The sequence below is a fragment of the Mesocricetus auratus genome, unplaced genomic scaffold, assembly GCF_017639785.1.
Source record: "Mesocricetus auratus isolate SY011 unplaced genomic scaffold, BCM_Maur_2.0 Super-Scaffold_100009, whole genome shotgun sequence".
Lineage (NCBI taxonomy): Eukaryota > Metazoa > Chordata > Mammalia > Rodentia > Cricetidae > Mesocricetus > Mesocricetus auratus.
The window spans coordinates 78,033,876-78,056,035 of NW_024429193.1; the positions used below are offsets into that span (position 1 = coordinate 78,033,876).

A 22,160-nucleotide genomic window follows, 5' to 3' on the forward strand; every position below is an offset into this window, starting at 1 on the left:
AGTGAAGGTGTGACAGAGAAAGACAGTGCAGAGTTTCCTCCATCTGGTGTTCTTGCCTGAGGACCTTTTTGGTTGACAAGAATTTGACTTTCCCAACTCTATTCCTGGACATGAGGTCAAGACACCCCAGGTAATTTATCTTGACTTCTGTCAACTGCCTGCTTTTGCAAATATCCCCATCCAGCTTACTGCTTATCCTATTATCTGTTAAGCTTCTTGTTTACACAATACCTCCCCCTGAGGCTGCAGAGCAAGATAACAGGATGTCGATTTTTGCTTTTGCTCTCAACACTCAGGCCTACACTTAGGTCCATAATCCCCGAATGTAGTTCCAATCAGCTGGAATGAAGACTTTTGTTTGTCTATAAACTGTGTCTGAGTGGTCTTCTCTGGTGGGCTCCCTGTAACAAAAGGATATAATAAGATTGACACTTTATGAAAAGATTAACTGAAATTTTCTTTGTTAGACCTCCCTTCACTTTTTTCCAACGCTGTCGTTCACCATCATTTTTGTAAAAATACAGGGTACCAAATTATACCTGAAACCCAGAGAGGCATAAAATGTCATGCACACTAAATAATTTCTTAGTACACAAGCAATAAAACATAAGAGGTTTATTCTTGTATCAAGCAATGACAACAGACAGCATCCACATGGTATAAGCTTCTAAAGGAGGATGTACAGACATTCTAAAGGACAGACTTACACCAAATCATCAACACAAAGACATTGCATGACTCATGTTCACAGGGGAGGAAGGTACTAAAGAGTAAAGCAGACTCAATCAGTAAAAACATAAGCTGATTTTTGTTGTTTATTAAATCTATCTCCCTTAATGTTTCCTTATGCTAAGAAGAAATCTATTATCACACAGCCGAGGGTGCTATATACACATAAGAGAGTGCATACTATAAAATTCCAGGTCTCTATGCAGTTTTACACAATTTAAACTTGAGTAAAATTTATATTTAAAAAAAGACCTTATTGGATTACCTTCAGCAAATGGACTTTATTTCAATAGCTCATTAGGAGTTTTAGCAACAACGATAAGAAGAAAAATAAGTAGAAAAGTTTCTCAAACCATTACTATTTCCTTAAACCTGGATAGTGTTTTCTCCTATTCCAATAACCCAACTTACCGGTATTTATCTACTTCTACTCGTCTTCTATTTTCTCTTTTAGTAAAAAGGGAAAAGGCAGTCATTTTTACTTCTCTACACTATCTCAAGAGACTCAGTTGAGTCACAGCTAGAGCACACAGTTAGAGAGAAGGTACTTTAGGATATGAAGGAGTAGAAGTCATTTTGGGAAATGATGAAGGTTGGGCTTCCTTACTAGATACATCTGAATAGCAAAAGCAATGGCCATGTTCATCTCTACTCTCCACTGTGTCCTCGTCCTGTTTCTCTTTCTTTGAAAAAGCATCCACCTTATTTGGACCAACCAAGGAAATGCTGTAGGCACCTGCACTACAGAGAGTGGTTCCTGTTCACTGTTGGTTTCCCTACCAGTAGTTCTTTTCGTGTAGACACAGTATCTAACTGAGAATGTTTCAGGCTTATGCAACACTAGGCTACATAAAAGGATCAATCTTGATAGCAAAGAATGTAACCTCTGTAAGCAGATGAATTACTAGATAAACTTGCACCCATAATGCACTCCAGTGAATGAAAGTTAAATGTGTACCCAATACATTGCAAAAGGTTTTACTGTACATATTCTTCTCCCTACCTGTCCATTTTCTGTAACATAATGCACATTGTACAGTGAGTACTGAATAGTTTCTCATCTGTATACGGCCCAAGGCCAAATTATGCCTTCACATGACATTTCACTGAAGGTCAAACAAATGCCTGAAGGCAGGATTTGGTGCAAGACATAAACATTTCTTAATGACAGTAGATTCATAGCTATGAGGTTGCCCAATATGCAGAGTTTTGCCTTCCTTTTTCTCCTATGACATTTCCTTCAAGGCACAAAAGATTATTAACAGTGGACAGGACAGAGTATTTTGAATTAAGAATTTTAAGGTTCCATCAGACCTTTTATTTTCAGATATAAGCATAGCAAAAGGACAGAAAAAAAATAAAATGCCTTAAAAAATGAAGTGATGCTTAGGTCATCTGAAATTCCCTGCAGTTTACTTTTTTAAAAGAATTTTAAATCTCCTTTTATTGATTTAAAATATAGTTACATGTTTGATTTTTGTGAGTGATACAATTTCTAATCAAATATTGGGTGAAATGTTTCTAATTAGCCAATATTATTGTAAAAAAATCTATCTTATTTGGACAAACAAAGGGGTTTTGACTAGGATAAAAACTTGGAAAGTTAAGTTGTAATTTAAATAAGGATTAAGTGCAATGTACTGTAAAACTCTTCCTCCGTAAATAGGTAACAGGGGTTCCTTAGGCATCTCCAACCCAAACAACAGTATTTCCTTTCTGAACTTCAGTGATCTCACAGTTTAACTTATTAAGGCGACCATCCAGAATGAAGAGAGAATCCTTAGAGGGTGTCATCAGGTACTGTCCAAATAGACCACTGCCTTGGATGTGCCTGTTCTTCTGGCTCCAGGGCCAGTCTTCTATTTTGAGAGGGTCCTTGAGGCTCTTGATCATCTTGACCTTCCCAGAGGAGAGCTCCACAAAAAGTACATCTGTTTGTTGTCCTGAGCTGCCATAGATGTTATACTGGTGGGCTTCTGTGAAGGATGGCTGGAACGCCAGATCAGATATGTGCAAGTTGGTATGAATGTCAAAAGCATCCAGGATTTCTCCTCTGATGGTGATGTACTGGATTCTCACAAGACCTTTCACATTGTTAACACTGACAAGATAGTGTCCATCTGGAGAGACGTAAGGGGTACCTGTCACATCACTGTTGAAGCCAATGACCGAGTCAGTCACACTGTCCACCATAAGCTGTGGGGGAAGGGCTCCAGTGACATCAGGCTTGCAGCTAATAAAGTAGTATCCTCCCAGATGGGTGTATGCCAAGGAGAGAGGAATGCACTTTGAATCCTTCAGGTTAATTGTTTTGATGTAGGACATGGTTTCAAGGTCAATTTTATGTAGTGCTGCTTCATCTTTATGAAGAATAAATCCAAACCTGAAAAGATAAAGTCCAAGTTAGAAAGGAAACTATAGAGTTGGTATAAGAAAGACAAATATCACAGACAGAAACAAGGTCCATCCCAAGGCAGGATCTTGATTGCTATGGTGAAAATCTGTTACGTAACACTAATGGTAGAATTAGTTTTTGTTGTGTCCTGTTCCAATGCTTTATTCAAAATTATTGAATCTCTCTATATCTAAGTAATTATCAATTCTACTGAATAAAGGAAATAATTTAAAGCAATAGGTCCAGTTAATGTAAACACCCAGTTTAACTTTTAACAGAGAGGGAAAATGAAATGTAGCTTTTATATCTCTAAAAATGATACTGTATAAAACTGGTTCACTGATACTAAAGATAGAAAGAATAACAAGTTTGAAAGAGGTAAGGAGGTCACAGAGACAGGAAGGGAGAGAGAAAAAGAGAAAGGGAGGGAGGGAGAGAGGGAGTAAACACATTAAACAGAGTTATGTAATAGTTAGCATTCAGTTTTGGGTATTTATAATAATAATGGTATAACTTTTTGATAGTTCTAAAGTCTCATGAGTTAAAGGTCAGAGAAATACTGTTCTCTGTTTACATACGAAGAAAATAGAAGACTGCATTGCATTAAGATTAAATGAAACAATATAGGAGATATAAAGTGGAGGATTAAAACATGAGGAGACAAGACAATAAAGAAGGAGAAGAGAGGAGGAAAAAATCACACTAAGAATGCTTTTAAAAGACATAGGGAATAATTATTTTATATTCCCCCAAAATTTTATACAACACACATTTATATCAACATATACATACATATTTTTAAAGTGAAGTCATACCACTTGGAATGAAAACACTTTTCACAAGACTCATAGACTATCTAACACAGCCTGAGAACCAGGCACGATAATCCCCCTTTCAAGTTTTTGGTCAGGAGAGTCCAACAGAGCACTAAAACAACATAGTTTATTGCTATAGCATTTGGCTGCCTTTCAGACATTGAAATAAATTCCCTATTTATTTAGAAACCAACCTTTATGGAACACCAGACTGGGAAGATTTGAGCTGGAACAGACACAAAATATCCTTCACCAATGACTAGCTTTCATAGAAATGGAAATCGGTGTGCAAGCTACCAAAGAAGGAAAGCAATAAACACACAGCAATGATCAACACAGCAATGTGTCCCTTGAAGTGCAATAGTGGCACTTGTATCCTTATGGTAGCCAGAAGGTGCCTAATTGGGTGTAGGCCCACTTCACAGGAAGAAAAAAATTACACATTTATATTATACCTGATCAAAATCTGTAGCTAGTAAGATCACAGATATTAGAACATAACCACTTTCTTAAACGAGTACAATTCCTAAGTGTATTATAAAGACTTATACCCATAGAGAAATGGAGATCTCATCTACCATCAAATCACCTTCTTTTGAAGCAGAAGGATATCATTACAGAAATACAGGTCTAGTAAAATTGCAGAGAACAACTGACCTTAGGGTGTTCCCTCCCTACAACACAACTCATACATCTAAGGCTCAGAGAATATCTCAGAGGAGGGGGGGCAAGGAAGATTGTCGAGCCAGAGTACCAGGAACTTCTCTGTGAAAATGTGTCTTCTAGCTTTGATAGGGAAGCTACACCCATGAAATGTCAACAGCATGGCTGTCTCCCTTAAAAAATCTTAACAGTAGCTGATATCCTAACATAAGTGGGGAATCTCACTAGGTCCTGTCTCTGGCAGAAATTCAACAAGAAATTAACAAGTATTGAGAAAAGAAGAATGTATCTTCCTCAGGGATGAGTACCCTGACTGACTATGCAATAGCAAATGATCATTCCTAGAAATCTATCCATGCAGACAGCACTCATTTAACTCAGCAGTTGTATTATTTCGTGTGTGTGTGTGTGTGTGTGTGTGTGTGTGTGTGTGTGTGTGTAACAACAATGATTAATGAAGAGGCTGTTAATTTAGGAGGTGTTATTGGGGTAGGAAATGAATGTGGGAGGGGTAGGAGAAATGAGAGAGGAGGAAATGAAGTAGTTTTATAAATTAAAAATAACTGTATAGCTAACCAGTTTTGACAAATGTAGTTTAATTTTTACATAATAATAATCATGAGGACTTTATTTACATAAATAAAATTATTTCCACATACGATAAAAAATAATTCCAGCTATACCTTCTTATCAAGACATTCATATTAATAAATACATAGGTTTACTATAGTAAAAAATTTCAGAAAGCAGTATGCATGACTATGGGTTAGAAGGCATAATTTAGTACAGCAATTACTAATTGTTTCATTAAATTTAACTGTTTCTAAATTTCTTGTACATAGTTTTAAGTCTTACATTAAAGAGTTAAATGTACAGAAAAATCCTTTCAAGAGCTTTCTAAATATTTATTGGAGATTGCATTGTAGACATATAGAACATCAAGTCTTTCTGATTTTGATGAGTCTAGAAATTCTAATGCAATGAAAATTTTAAAAGGTTTTAGTGGTTAATGCTTAGTCTGCTCACTGCTTCTAACTTAGTAACTACTACTATCTCTCTGTAATTGTAACATTGAAAACAGTATTTCCAGTGTATTTCTGAATTATAGCAAACCTTTCAGGTTTGTTTCTGGGTTCATTATTTCCCTGTTTATTAAAACCCATATCATAAGCAACTCATGCCATAATCCATTGCATATAAAAATGGGAGTTCTGAACATGTGAAAGAGCATCCATATTAACAGACTTCTCCATGGGAGTGAATGGAGGGTGGGATGGGGGAATGAGATCATGGGAGGGAGAAGGATTTGGGATTGGTATGTAAACTAAGATTGCTTTCAATTTAAATAAAAAATAATTAAAAAGTAGCATCCAATGCAAAAGTATATCACACCCTCTTTAATTCTTTTCTAAATAATATAAAACATAAAGTCCTTCAATAACTAGATGATTCACAAAATTTAAACTTAGAATAGATAACATAAAATCTTAGGTTTTGCTATCCACATTCAAATTTGTCTTAATAAAGAACTCCAACCCATTGTCAAATGGAACATGTTGTCTTCCTCTTAATGAATAATAATTATGAATACACTGGTATAGACATATACAATTAATGACATTATGAGTTCTAATGGTAGATTTTTTTTCAAATATAAATTGTACATGAGCTCAAAGGAAAAGCAATAGTGGGCTAATTTAATTAAAGCAATAGTACAGTCAAGTCTAGGCATTTAGGCTTTTCCAGTAATTTGGAGCACCTTAGCCCCTCTGGGCAATGGGTTGTACTTACTAATGAGAAAGAGTGAGTCAAGCTCACTGTTCACCTGAAGTATTTCAACAGTGGTTGTGAATGATTTACCCACATTTTCTGAGCTTTACCTTGACTTCTTTTCCATAACTTAAAGAAATGGTCCAGTTGAAAATGCAGGAGGCCCACACTGATGGCAAAATGGAACTTATTTAGCCCCATACTGTGCTTCAGGACTGAGCACTGAGCCCATAAGCAGATGCAGGAGGCTGCCATCGGCTTCCACCACTGCTTTATTGGTCTTAAATTAAGGTCATCCCTTAAAATAACTTCTATTCAAAATGCTCCCCTGTTCATTAAGCTGTGATGAACACTTATGAGACTCAACCTTTATGCATGCTTATCTTCATAAAATCCTGCATACTGATGGTTTGTCTAGCATTTGTAAAAATATTAGGATAGAAGTTTGAAGCAAATGATTTGGAATTGCTCTCAAACTCATTTTGACCAGAAATTATTGTGCTTTGACCTGTATAGGTTGGTCAGATACAGTGTAGTGAGTTCTTTTTATTTTTCTATGTTTTTTCTTCGTTTCCTTCCTTATTTGTTTTCCAGAGCATCTGGTCAAATGGAATTTATTTGGAAGTTGTAAAGAAGATATCCTCACTTCATTCACTTTCTTTAAGCTCAGCTATGACCTGGAGTGCTTCTGGCTGTATTGAAGCAATGGTTTCTTGCCAGAATGGCTTAGTTTCCTGACACAGTTTTCACTATAATAGACCTTATGGAAATATGATCTTCTCTAGAGTCCGTACTTCCAAAGTTTCCATTTCTGCATTGGCAGGAAGAGGACACAGAATGGAAATACGTTAAGGAAGGGAGAAGTGTCTATGTCACCAAACACAAAACCAGCAGCATCGCAAGCTTAAGGAGATTGTTTTTCTGGCAGGAGTTGCATACACTACATCTACTTTGTAACTTTATACTTCGTGTATCTATTTCCTACTCACCAAGTAGATAAAGGTTTGGGTTCTTTGTCATTGTTATGGTTGTTCTATTTTTCTGTGTTTAATTTTAATTTCATCATATATACTTATTTTGCATTGCACTGCTATACATTATACAAGAACCCTTAGATGCAAGTACACCACTTGTGAAGTACATTCCTCCATACCCACACCCTCCAACCTTTCACTTTCTACTCTCTTACCTATTAGTCTCTCTATTGCTCTTGACAATTTCCTTTCTAGTCTAGTGTCATATATACATGCATGGTTTATGCGTGGCTAAATATCACAAGCCATGCTGTGCAAAGCAAAAATAAACTGAGGATCCACCTTTTGGCTACAGCTACCATCTCCACACTGTCACCCAATCTTCCTGCTGTGGTTCATATGCCAGCTGTTCCCCAGGTGTGCATTATGGGAAGTCTACATCTAGTGGAAAACCTAAGGAGTAGAGACTGTGTCCTCAGAAGGAATTGTGGAATTCTCAGCCTCTTCCTGTTCTGCTACTTAATCTTGAACGCTTCCTCTTACTGGATTGCATTGAAATGCTTGGTCCCCTAGGACAAATTGTTGGGACTGCTCACTGATGAGATTTTGGTTTCCAAAACAGTGAGTTAGATCAAGTTACTTTATTTATAAAATGAGCTGCCTTAAATATTTTGCTATGGCAATGAAAAATGGACCAGTATACAAAGATACATTGTTTCACACATGAGAGGCTAAAGTGACAATGTGGATATTTTGTGTATTTCTGCTCTCATTTGTATCTATAGGATGAATACTCAGTTTATCCCTTACATGGCCTCTAAATTTCTCTCACTATGAAGGAGTAAATCATCCACTCTACTTTTTGTTTATATTCAGTACAGTGTGCCATTAAGATGTTGTGTGGTCTCTGACTTCATACCATAATCATTCTGACAGCCTCTGAAGTAGCTAGGACTATGGTACATGCCTCTACCTGGACAGACTCACTGAGCTATCTTCATAAGTTCCTCCTCCGACTTACTGAGTAGATGACCTACTGGCAATGGTGAGGTGGGTTCTGCACAAACCTTAGCATCGGAAGTAGATATTGGTACTACTAAAGAGTTTCTTTTTCAATTTTATTGCTAATAACAGAGAACGCTGAGGTTGATATTGGGATCAAGATACGTAAGGAAAGAGGGGACGTCGTTGTCATGACATGATAATGTAGAATCCTTACAGTGCTTTGGCTACAGGGAGAACAGCAGATGTTCAGAGAGAAGCCTGGCTCCTAAATAAGGATATACAGGATTATTTACATCAAGTTTTCTTAATCAGACTATAAATACTTTTTTTGACTGGAAGGTAAGAAGTGCTGAATAGATAGGTGATGGAGATGCCAAAGTCATACTCCAGACAGAAGTAGAACACATTTCAACCTATGGTGTATCACATATTGTCACTGCAAAGATGTCTTCTAGTCTTCACCACTGACAGGGATCATGGACAGGAGTCATATATGTGACAGGAGCCATCTTTCAGTTTTTGGGAATTAGTTTCTTAATGATTTCTATTATCTTGGAATGTAACGAAAACATAAATTCTGTTCCTGTCTAAACACTGGATTCAGATTGTATCTGAATTTCACATAAATGAGTCAAAACCATATCAGGTGTGGTCATATTTACATTTTGGGGAGTGATACAAAGAAGAAGAATTGCCACATTTACTGATGTTTAAACCAAAACAAGGACAGATTCAGAACAATGTGCTACTTTCATGAAATGATGTTTACTTGAGAGTATTCTGGTTATGAAACATAGGCTAAAAAAATTAAACAATGTCCTCCAACCTCATATAACTTTAGTAGGTATATTACTGAAGTTTCATAGGATAAATTGCACTCATATTGTTTCCTTCTTAGGTTTGGCTTTTGTATTCTTCTCATTAAGAAGAAGTAGAATATCTTCCTGAATACTAAATTCTCTCTTCTGTGTTCTATGGTGCTGTTATACTGATATGTTGGCAATCTGGTTCATCCAGGGGACACTAAAAGATAAATGTGTAATTTTAATTATACTACTTTTAGAGAGTATGTTTCTTGAATTTTAATAAGTAACTTGAACCTATGTGAAAATCAGCATTAGGAATTCTATAGATGCCATGTACACTTTTCAAATATTAAAAACCTTTACCTCTTTACAATTTGTTAAAAGCTTGGAATATTGAACCAACAAACCTTCAGATGATGTTTTAGAAGACTGGATGAGCTTGTGTTTGTAAAACACATTAGCAATTTTACCATATTGTCTTTAATGGGACATGTTTTGTGTAGAAGTTGATGAATGGACAAATTATGACATGGAAGAAAATAGAAAGAGATCATCCATGGATACATGAGTAGTAAAAGAAAAACAAGAAAACAAAAGCAAATTCCTCATACTAGAAATCTTATCACAGAAAAAAAACCACGAGGAATCACATTATTAACTATTTATCTAAAAATGTACAAGACATGTCATTATTTACACAAATATATAATATAGTCTCACTGGTCTTTTTCATTGGGTTGATGACTCTTCCCCAAATCATCAAACACTAACTAACAAAAATTCTAATACCAGAGATGAGAAGCCTTGTTTTGGGTTGTTGGTCATAGATGTCTTAAAGACTCCGAAAGCAAACATCCAATTGTTTCTGACCTTGGTTAGCCCCGTGGGATAAAAAGTAAGCTCTTATTGCTTAAGATATGTGCTTTAGAAACAGGACCCATAGTCCCTGAACTGGAATTGACATGAATTTCCCCTCTGTGTAGACTTATTTCCATAGTAATAGATGACATAATGCATGTTTCCAAAACAGGTAGACATATGACTGTCTTATCCAGCTATGATACTTAGGTATCACATCAATGACCAGTGTTGTAAGACAATCTTTTAAGTGCAAGGTGGCACATATAACTGGTAGTAACCAATTGTTCTGTATTTGGTTTTAAGACCAACACATCAAAGTTGATACTATGCCTGGTATGAGAAAGGTAGCCAAATACTCAGTGTTAGTGAAATCATGGTTATTGGATGAGAATCTGTAACCATTAATTACTAATCCAGCATAATCCTTAATACTTTATGACCATCTGTCCTTATATCCACAGATAAGTGTACCCTTTACCTTTCATTTAAAACATGAAGAGTTAGTATGTAAAACCACAGCCAATCAATATGCAGAATTGTGCAGTTCAATCCCTATGAACACATCTATGAGTCATTCCCAGAACTAAGTCTCAGGAAACATTGTGGAAGAAAAGGCAGAAAGACCTTAAGAGCCAGATGATCAGGGACTTGGCTGTGAGACTGTGTTTACTAGAAACACCAGGAACTGTACCCAGAAAATCCCACCAACATGACTATTAAAGCATGAGCAGAACATGGACAGCACCAGCAAACATGCCAAAGTGAATGAGAAAAAGTCCATGAGCCGTATCCTTATACAAAGTATTATGACAATTGAGTAAAGCTGAGAGTGGGAGAGGAAGCCCTCCTCACATAAGTGCATGCTGGTTGACTTTTTAATGACAAGTAGTCAGCCCTGAAAATGTATATACAAGCACCACTGTGTGGATATAACAGGCCGTGTGTGTGTGTGTGTGTGTGTATGTGTGTTTGTGCATGTGTGTATGAGCAATAAAATGATGGAGAATTGAAGATATCTGTTTAACAACATTTTCTCATATAAAATTCCCATAAAAATTTTAAAATAAATATATGTATACAAAATGCATATACTACATATCTAGGTATACACTGATACAATCAAGATATTTTATGTAAGTGGAAAATTTCGCTAGAGTAAATTGTTCAGAAGTAGATTTGCAATGTAAGTAGTAAATTAAAAATATATTGTAAATATTATTTAACATTAAAGAAAAAATATAGGCTCTATGCATACTGTGTTAGACAATCAGCCTAAAATGATATAAAAATGTTTGGATATCTCACTTTTACACAAAATGAAACCTAGAGGAACAAAATAAGAATAATAATGATAACAACAAAGCAAACAGACACACAGTGGGAAACATGAGTTCTCCTTAGATTAAATTCAATATTCTGTAAATGAAATTGGCAAGGCTTAATGAGTTGGCTATATGAATAAATCATGTTCAGTGAAACCTGAAAGAATGAGAGAAAGTTTGACAGGAAAAGATCAATACTCACCTACATCATTAATTAGCGGTAACTGGAAAGTAAAGTGAATAAAGTAAACACCTGAGCATTCCTTTCCAGTGAAAGACACTCGTGACCTGTAACACCAATTGAAATTCTAGGAAGACAGTGAAGGAACATGCCTTTAGTCCCTTCACTTGGGAGGCAGACGCAAGTAGACCTCCGTGAGCTCCAGGCCAGCCTGTTCTACAGAACAAGTTCCAAGACAGACTTCAAAGTTACAAAGAAACCATCTCAACACCTCCCAAATTCAAATTCTATAAAGAATTAGTTTAACATAACTCAATGCCAAAGAATCCCATGAATCTGTTGACAATAACAGTAGAAGATGTTGATTTTGAGAGGCACGGTTGATGTGGATAAAACGGTGCTCTCAATACATTTTATTAGAACTACAATCATTTTAGGCTTCCTAGAGAATAATTCAGCATAATCTTGTAAAGGTGAAATGGGCATTTGTTTTTAACAAGCTATGATTATTCTTATTTCATTTCCTTAATAAATGCTCCCATACACAAGACTAGTCACTAGAACAATGGCTTCAAGAAGGAATTTTTTAAATTTAAAGACCAAACAATAGATGAATGGATGAGCTACGTACCAATGAAATTCGATACTAATATTAGAAAAATAGTAATGTGCAGGATTGACAGAGGAGGTCACACTTTATTTTAGTATTTATTTTTCTTTTTATGTGTGTATGCCTGCATAAATGTATGTATACTGCATCTGTGCAGAGGCTTGCAGAGATCAGAAGTCATCGGGTTCCCTGATTTGGAGTTACAGGAAACTCTGGGTGCCATCAACTGACCCGGCTCCTATTCCAGAGCAGTGAGTGCTCTAAGTGCAGAGCTGTCCCTCCAGACCCAGATGTTGATTTTTAAATGAATGCATCCTATACTGAAAGGAATATTTCATAATTTGAAGTACTCAGGCAAAGTTTCTTCAATAATTATCTCAAAGATCATTCAGAAAGTTCTATTTCTATGACGTTAAAAGTCCTATGTGCTCTTTAGAGACATTAAGAGGAGATTTTTAATTATTGCTCTATACATTTCATAATGGTTTTATTACTGCATATGGGATTCCAATATGTAAAGAAAATGTTTCATGTTTGTTAATGTGGCTCACTGTTAAAATGCTTACCTAGCACTCATGAGTGTGTAGATTCTGTACATACCCAATTGGTGGGGTTGAATATGTGTTTGTGTTTGTGTCCATATTCAACCTTGTGAACTGACAGGTGAATACAACTCAATAAACAAGAAATTAATTTGGTTTAACAAATTAAGAATATGTGTTAAAGATTCTAAAAAGTGGAATTTTCTCACACTGCTAATAACACATTTACTTGCACGTAGACAATAACTAGCAATTAGCATGAAGGATCTTTGTCATGTTTATGTACCTTGTGATGATAACTCATTTCCTCATTAACTACCTTGAAGAGATGATGATAAATTTGTATGAAAGTTTTAGTGAAAATACATTCATAACACCATTATGTACAGTTGAATAATTTTTTAAGCAATTTAAAAGCAGAAATGGAAAGGAATATGTACAAAGTGCTGACATAGTCATGTGATGTTAACACACCAGATAAATTGCTGCTAATAAAATGTTCATTTTACTTGAACAATGGTGTAAAATTATATAAATACAGAGCAATATTGTGTGAGTGGTATAATTAAACCTTTAGAAATAAAATACAAAGAGAAAATTCTGTTTAACTGTGTTATGTTCAGAGACTGGATCAGGCTTGCATTGTTTAATTTGTTTCAATTTTGTAGGGTTTGTCATGAGCATAGTTCTATGTCTTTGATAAGAAACTCTATACAGAAAGTTACTGATAAATGATCTATATACATAGAAACAAATATCTCTTAATTATAAATAAAACTTCTGTAGCTCTTATAATTGGTCATTATCAATTTGAATGTCAATATGCATTAAAAGTCATGTAGATATATGTAGGGACTGCTCACGATGCTCTAATAAAATAACATATATGCAAAGTCTCACATTCATAAATAAGTATGTTGAATTAATGCTAAGTGTTATGATATGCTTGCATATTAAATAAATGCAAAAGATTTGTAAACACAAATATTTTTGTACAATCAACAAGCAGGGAGATATTAAGTTAACAGTGTAGTTAAAAAGAGAGTAACAGCTAATCCAGATGAGGTTGCTTCACATGTCAATCCCAGCTCCCTCTTCCTACCCTCCTCCCCCACCCCCCAACCACCCCCCAACAACCCCCAAGCCCCCCACCCAGTACCCACATAGATAATTTTTAAAAAATTAAAAGATAATTGTACTATTTCTCTCCTTCCCTGTCCTTTCTATTATCCATGTCCTCAGTGTTTCTTAGATTTGTGGCCTCTTTTCCTTTGCTATTTTCACATATAAGAAATGTATACCTATAATCTGCTGAATCAATTTAGTGTTGTTGTGTGGGCATGATTTCAGGGCATATGATTTGCAACTAAATAATCTATTAGGGGACTTATTACCATGGGAGACTTATATTTACTGTCTCTTCAGTCCTTAGATTCATCTGGGGTTTTGTTTATGCATTGGGACTTAAAATTTTACTATGCATGCTGCCATTATTTGGCTCCAGTTAAGGTTGCCATCTCATTGAGTTCTTATGGATGTACTTTCTCTGTCATTTCCAAGATACTTCATTTTCGAAAACTTGCCTTGAAGTCTATCCTGTTACTAATACAAATTCTGTACTCAAAGTTGTACCTATGCTAATTATGTGGATTTGAATTTTCAAAAGCATTTGAAGCGCTTTCCTTTTTTAATCTATTACATACAATTGGATGACTGAATTACAGACGTAAAATTCTGTTTTCTTACTGTAAAAAGTGGACCGCTGCAGAGACTGAAGTGAACAGGCAAACTGCAATGGAAAGAAGCTGAACTTTTAACTATGCTTGGAATTGGGCATTCCTGAATTCAGTAGCCTTTCCCTGGTGACCCCTGCTTTTAATTTCCCCTATGATACAACGGAGAAATGTATGAAGTATTATCAAGATGATTATAGAATAGAAAACCCAAAATGTTCCTGATATTAATACTTAAATCTCCCCAAAGAATATAATCCCATGGATTTAATTTCTGTTTGTAGAATGGTTGATTGTGCTAAGTCCCAGAATACTCTGAGAATAAATTGATTTCAGGAACCTCCATGTTTTAAATAATGACACTGCTATAAAGGATGAAGGATTCATAGTGTTAATAACAATGAGCTGAAATTGGTTGTAGTTAACTTGGAAGGAAATCTTACTAATGCTATTTAAAACTTATACAATTCATGCTAATGAATTTAGAATTTAGCAATGACAGCCCTTTTCTTAGCATCTTAAATTGATTTACATTATTTTACTATTATTTAATTTGGTTGTGAGCCTAGCCTTTAATGACTGAGCCATCTCTCTAGCCCCTATTATTTGATTTTATCTTAGATTTTACTTAAAATATTTTGAAGTGATGAAAAATATATTTATGTATGTCTGATATGTGTGCATCAATTAAGAGCAGATAGAAGACACAAAAGTGTCTTCTTCTGAAATCTAGTTAATAGAATGGAACTTAAATGAAGATGATCAGGAAATTAAGTGAAGACAGGTACATTCAAACGTAGTCTTCAGTGTTGAAAACAAAGATGCTAACAAATCATAAGAAAAATTTTGAACACAATATCTTTCTTAAAGCTCCTTGAAATAAATTTTCTTTTAGGAAGAAAATGAATTATAAATAATAGTCTGAATTGTTGATGTTAATTTTATTTTACTTTTTAACTCTTTTCTAGAAGAATCTAGAGAGCCAAACCTTATTGGCTGTTGATTAAGACATTATTGCTGAGATAAGAAGGTCCTCTTGGAATAAGGCAATGTTCTACTTTCTTTTCAGAACGCATTCGCAGCATCTGTGGGTTGTACAGCATCTTTTGCTTTGGCTCAGTAACTGGTAAGTTTATTTATGTTAGGAAAAGATTTGTATTCTGGTCTTTTCCTCAGCCTACAGTGCTTGCCCTTGTTATCTTTTTATATTTGATAGGCACCTGAAGAAATTGGTCTTTGAGCTGGAGAAAATCAAGACTCATTTTAGGGTTGCCATCCCTATCTGTTAAAGGGATTTAAAAACAGACTCAACATCTTTTTATTCAATATACTATGCATATTTTCTTGAGACTCATATTTTTCTGAAATATCAAAATAGTATTTGGAACTTCCAAGAATTAGTAGTAATTGTTGAATATAAATGAAAATCAAAACATTAACTCATTGTGACAAGAGCTTTGAACTGTTCACCACTTGGGAAAGCATTGTCACTTTGTAATTTCTACAGTTTCCTGTTTTCTAAGCATTTGTGGCTCCAGATTTTCTTACTATCTTTATAAAATTAACACAGTTTGTTTTTATTTGAAGACAAAGAAGGTTCATTGTAATTTAATGAACTTCATAAAACTCTTCACATATTAGAAGTTATACTAATTGTTCCAGCTAGCTTATTCTAATTTACCAGTATTGAGATGACTCAGCGGCAGCACTCCATTTTCTTTACTCTCTTCCCAGGAGAATCTCCAGAATTCTCCCTGCCTTTGTTCTATTACTGATATGTGTTCAAAATTCATTTCATGTTACCGACTTGCCTCTTTGTGTACAAAACCATTAAGTGTTGATCACAAAGAATAGGATATTGAGAACAACTTTAGTCCATCCATATATTTAGTCAATGGTCTTTTAAAGAGAAAGGTGACCCTCCCATAGAAGACTGAGAAGGCCATTAGGCATAGAAGCCAGATAAAGGTGACCAATACAATTTTACATATATTTGTTTGGAAAGAGTAAAGAATGACCACATTTTAGTACATGAGTAAGAGTCGCCTATGTCTACTCTATCTCTGTGGTACATATACTTTCAGAGTTTTTTGTGTGATTTTAGTTGCCACTTTAGAGGTCATTTATGCATCCTAGGAAGACCCACAGGCGACATTATATGTCATAATTTATAATAAAATTACATATGAGCCAAGTAAAATTATTGCATAATATTCAGTAATTAAATTCAAAAGGCACTGGTAGTCAAGAAAAAGCTAGACAATGAATGACTTAAGAATAGCATATAAACCTGGCAGTGGTGCCAACACCTTTAATCCCAACACGAGGAGGCAGATCTCTGTGAGTTGGAGGCCAGCCTTGTCTACAGAGTTAGTTCCAGGACAGTGGATGCTATTAACCCAAACAAACCCTGTCTGGAAAAAACAAAGATTAACATATAAATGAAAACAACAAACAGGTATCAAGAATTCACGTGGATCAGAGGGAGAGGGAACTGGGATTGATATGCAAAATAAGATTGTTTCTAACTTTAATTTAAAAAATAGAAAAAAAAAAGATGTGTCAGAACACAGTCCAAGAATGAAGTCATGTGAGATTTCTGAGTGCTTGTGAAAAAAACAAGAGACTTGTGACCTCAGTTTCTTCAAAGAACTAAAAATTGTTCTTGGGGTGTGTTTTCATGCTCCTTCCAGGTGTAGCAGATAGCAGTGAGTTTGCTGATGCTGCTGTTACTCATATGTCTCTATGGAAAAATGCGTTTTTAGCACATATGTTTGCTTGTAAGGTGATTTAACACCTTACACATACAATTCTTCTTAACTTTCAGAGTATAATTGTCTGAATCTCTGAATAAACTTGGCTATTACATGAGGGGAAAAAGAACAATTCAAGTATATTTTAAGTGACAACTCATTTTGTCCTGCATCTGGATTTATCAGTGACTTGGTGTTTTTGTGCTTTAGAGATACCGCATTTAAGTTTTAAAAAGACTATTTTGGCCTGGGTTACTGGTACCTGTTTTCTCAGGTACTTAAAAATATGCTTTATTGTCAGGCTGGATTTGAATTTTGGTCTCTTACCTTGAAAGGTTTACTTTCTTTGAGCTTTGTAGCTTTTTTGCTTGTTTTTCCTATGTCTTTCCAAATAATGGTTCTTTGGTTCTTTTGTAGTAATGTACAATCAGAAAGAATTAACAAGTATGTGCACAAACTCTGATATATTAATGGTATTTAGTAAATTGCAGCTATTACCATTAAGAAAAATAATAAAATGTCAAGAAAATGTATTGGATTTACAAAAACTGCAAATATCAGTGAGTAGCTTATTCTTGCCTAGAATTTAGATCATTTTCCTGAGAAAGACAGATGCACAACAAAACAGATGCACAGCAAGACTTAGGGACACAACTTTCTCCTTGTTCTATTTTCCTACATGTTTACTTTTATGGTTCATTTGGTATATTTAGAATAATTTTACATCTTTGCACAAAGGAGATATGTAGCAAACTAATGCAACATATACAACACTTCAGAGCACTACAGCTAATTACAGTTGACATTGTTTTTAATTTATGTCTGCAGTGGGCAGGAGATGATGGATGACCAGCTTGTGTATAACTTATTAATTTACAGACATAAGGAAATGGTTCTACTTTACATATTTAAGTATTTGTGGCAGTAGTTACATTAATTATGAGCATATGTACATTCAAATTTGTTGATGGGCTTTTGCATACCAACCCATCAATACCACTATGTAGAGTAGTAAATGGTTTTCTTGAAGTATCATGATCTATTGCAATAAATATCACCATCATCATGAGGACTGTTCTAAAAGAAAACATTTAAAGCCTCACAAGATTGTGGGTCATCAAACACTGTTCTGATTAGTTGGAAAGGCTTGTTGTGTTGTCTGATTGATGTGTCCGATGTATCAAAGACTTCAGAAAAATGCTTAGACCTCTGACCCTTCATCCAGGTCCTTCACTGTCTTTGTATAGTTATCATTGAATGCATATATTTCCTAAAAGCATGTGCTATTACTGTTTTGTTTCTTCTTACGTTTTTTTGTCCTTGCCTTCACCTCTGCTGTCATGTCAGTACACTGGTGGCGGGGTAGTTTATGAAGGATAGCTCTCAGGAGGTAGGGATGTACAGGATAAAAAGCAGCAGTCTGTGTTGTCTGGTGACAGCTTCTCCATGAGTCCTCATATGGTGGGATGTTAGGTTAGAGAGGAGCTCACCCCCTCAGTTAGTTTTTTTCATGAGGCAGAGCCTCATTGTTTAGTCTTAAACCTCCCCAAAGTGCTGCATTGTAGTTCAAATTGCTGTGAAACTCTTGGAGAGTGCCAAAACTCCGTCAAGTCATGGCAGTGCCCCGGTGTTTGTCTGCTCAATGTCAAATATTGTTGAGTTCTTATGATTCCTCTCAATATGTAACAGCTAAATTTACACAAAGAGTGCTGTTTATGTCTCATTTAATAACATATCCTTCTTGACCTTTAGTTTTATTTTTTAATTGCAATGTGTTCAAAAATTAGACGAGAACGTAGAAATCTGTCACTGACTGACCACTCCCACAGATTTTACAGAAAAGACTGAAAATACAGTCCCAGAGCTAGGCTTGTTTGTTTTCGGGTATCCCCACATGCTAAAGCTTGGTTTCTGAGGCTCTAAATTTCTCATCTGGAAAATCAGAGCAGCAAGGTGATCTCTCATAGCTTTTGAAGACTGTATTAATTCAACCAGGGAATAAAGGTGTCATGCTTATACGACAAGTTAATTAAATAAATATGTGAAGATATTCATGAATTCCTGTACTTCTTTATGCACAATTTTGTATTAGGTGCAAACTTCCCCAGGGTGGGGGGGATTATTCATACTCTTCGTCTTTGTGAGTTGTTGCTGCGGTGATGAAGCATCATGACCATACCAGCTTGGGGAGAGAAGGGATTATTTCAGGTTTCACTTCTGTATTGCTGTTCATCTTCAAAGCAAGTAAGGACAGGGCAGGAACCTGAAGGAAGTAGTTGACAAAGAGACTGTGGTGTGGGGGGTGCTGCTTACTGGCTTACTCATCATGGCTTGCTCAGTAGGCATCCTCATAGAACTCAGGACCACCAGCCCAGGGAAAGATAGCACTACCCTCAGTGGGCTGTGTCCTCCCCCACCCATCACCAATTGAGAGAATACGATACAGGCTTGTCCAGAGACCAGTTTTATTTAAGCATTTTCTCATTTGAGGTTCCCTCCTCTCGGGTGACTATAGATTCTGTATGAAAGTCTTTTTCAGGAAACAGAGATAAGAGATTCAAAGCGTGGGTCAGAAGGAGAGTGGGAGGAAAAAAATACACAAGAAACAAGACGGGTAGCATGGTCTAACAGCACACAGAGTTCTTGAATTGCACAAGTAAAAGGTGTAATGTAGATCTGTGTAAGCTTTTTTTCTAAGATCTTGAGATGTCAGTCTTGGGCAGGATTATCAGGGGAACCGTTTCTTTCCAGCACTGAGCTCTGTCAAAGAGGCAATCACCAGCATGCATTATTTTCTCTAACAGCTTCCAAATAGCCTGAGACAATCTGCCCCATTGCTTTGCAGGACTTAGGCAGGGGTTCTGGAATAGCTCATAATCTTTCAGAAGAGTGGCTTCATAGCTTCAGTTGCTGTGGATTACCAGCTATGTTGGAGACACATCGCCCTGTGATCACTCTGCATGTGTTTCTTGCCTTACAGCCTCTTCATGCTTTGCATGAGATTCTCTGTTCTCTGTGAACCTTATGTATTTATTGGCCTGTACATAGACTAAACATAGGTCTCCTGACAGTGATATGTCCTTTATACTCATTATTCTTTGAGTACAGAGGTTTTTGAAGTATAGTAGGAAAAAGGAAGAGAATACCAGCAAACAAACAAAATACTCATGAAGGCGGGAGGTGGAGTTCTAGTCTCCTGTGCAGACTCCTGAAATTGAAGCTGTTCCTCCAATAAAGGCTCTTTGCCAGTGAGCTTGACAACTCTGCTTTCCTCTAACCTTTCACCATGAATGAAACACTACAATTTCCTCCTCTATGAAGGACTCTCTAACAAGCCCAAGCATGGCTAACATGAAACCAACAGGTTTTGCCCTTTTCTCTCTCACTTCCTAAAACAGTTAGATTACATCCCTGAAACTAGCCCCCAAGGTCTATTTTTTATTTGGCCATTTATTCATTCTTGAGACTAAACACAAGGTCCAACAATCAAAATTCATTATTTGACGATACTAGATAACATGTTCAATTGGGGCTTGCCAACCCACTTTAACACAGACTACTTACCCCCATTGTTTCTCCTTAAAAACCCACTCCTCAAAAAAAATAAAGAAAAGAAATAAAATAAAAGAAATTGCTGGTGCTACTGTTTGCTGTCTGTCTGCCTGATCTAGAAGCAGCACCTTCCATCCCTCAGGGTGATACATTTCTTTCTGATAAGAATTTGGTGTCTGAGCCACGCGCTGGTGGCTCATGCCTTTAACCCCAGCTTTCAGGAGGCAGAGGCAGGTGGATTTATGTGAGTTCGAGGCCAGCCTGGTCTACAGAGCAAGTTCCAGACACAGACTCCAAAACAATACGGAGAAACTCTGTATTGATAAACCAAAAAAAAAAAAAAAAAAAAAAAAAAAAAAGAAAAAGAAAAAGAAGAAGAAGAAAAAAAAGAATTACTGTCTGTGTGTGTCCTATACTGTCTCTGGAGGGTTAACCAACCCCTAGATTGGATCTGGTACTTGAATCGGTTTACAGGACTTCCAACCCAATTATCATACTCTCTAGACAATCCTGTGTCCATTTCCTTCATCCAAGGGGCTAATCAATGAGTTTTCCCTTTCTACCCATCATAAACATTCCCCTAAACATTTGGTGATGACTGTTGAGTATCTGACATCCCTTCTCTGCCTTGTAGCCTCTCTTCCTTAATTCACTGTCTGATCCTAACCATCCGAAAAGCCTGTTGATAGGTCCTGAATTTCTCCTCAGAGCTATTGAGTCTGTCTCTTGGTGATGGAGACTGGAAGATGATGCCTCCATCCCAGAGACCTTTCTATTGGCCCTTGGAGACCCCTGTGAATGCCCAAGGCTCTTGACCCTGATGCCTGACCCATCACTAGCAAAATAGATCTCTCTCTCCATCCTGAATCACTTCCAACATTATTGGTACGTCATAACACTAAAATATAGTTATTATATTCCCTATAAAATGACAATCATAATATTTGTGTGGGCATAATTATTAGGGGAGGAGAACGCCCTCCCCCTCCTTCCCTCTCTGAGATACTCTGTGGCTCTGTCTGTCTCTGCCTGTTTCTCAGTCACTACAGTATCTCACACTCTTTACACTAACCTCCTACCAATAATGCCACACTGTATACTTTGAAAGAGAGACCAGTGAGGTGGCACTGCATGGTGGCACAGAGGCAGAAGGTTGCTTCGTTTTCTGTGACATTCTGTTCTGCAGACTCAGTAAAATGATGAGAACAGACAACAGTGATTCCATTGAACTGACTGGAAGTTAAGACTAACATGGGAACTTTGGGTACTTAGAGTAGTTAGCTCTGCCAATACAATGTAGAGTCGGCTGGAGAGAGTATCAGTGTGGGATTGAGTTGAACCCTGGGAGTACCTGTGGGAGAGAGTCTTAAGTCAGCTGAACTGGGAAAGCCCGGCACACTGTGCATGGCACCATTCCTTAGTCTTGGTTCCTAAATTATGAGACATTGA

General features: G+C 36.3%; 1 protein-coding gene across 2 annotated transcripts in view; it reads right to left on the reverse strand.

Moving 5' to 3' along the window:
- Positions 1–600: 600 nt before the first annotated feature.
- Fstl5 (follistatin like 5) overlaps positions 601–22,160 on the reverse strand; it is a 579,517-nt gene continuing 557,957 nt past the window's right edge. For both annotated transcript variants that reach the window (XM_040752632.1, XM_040752631.1), the window contains exon 16: positions 601–3,112. In XM_040752632.1, the coding sequence (XP_040608566.1) occupies positions 2,410–3,112 (703 nt within the window). In that variant the 3' untranslated portion in view covers positions 601–2,409. The remainder of the gene's footprint in view (positions 3,113–22,160) is intronic.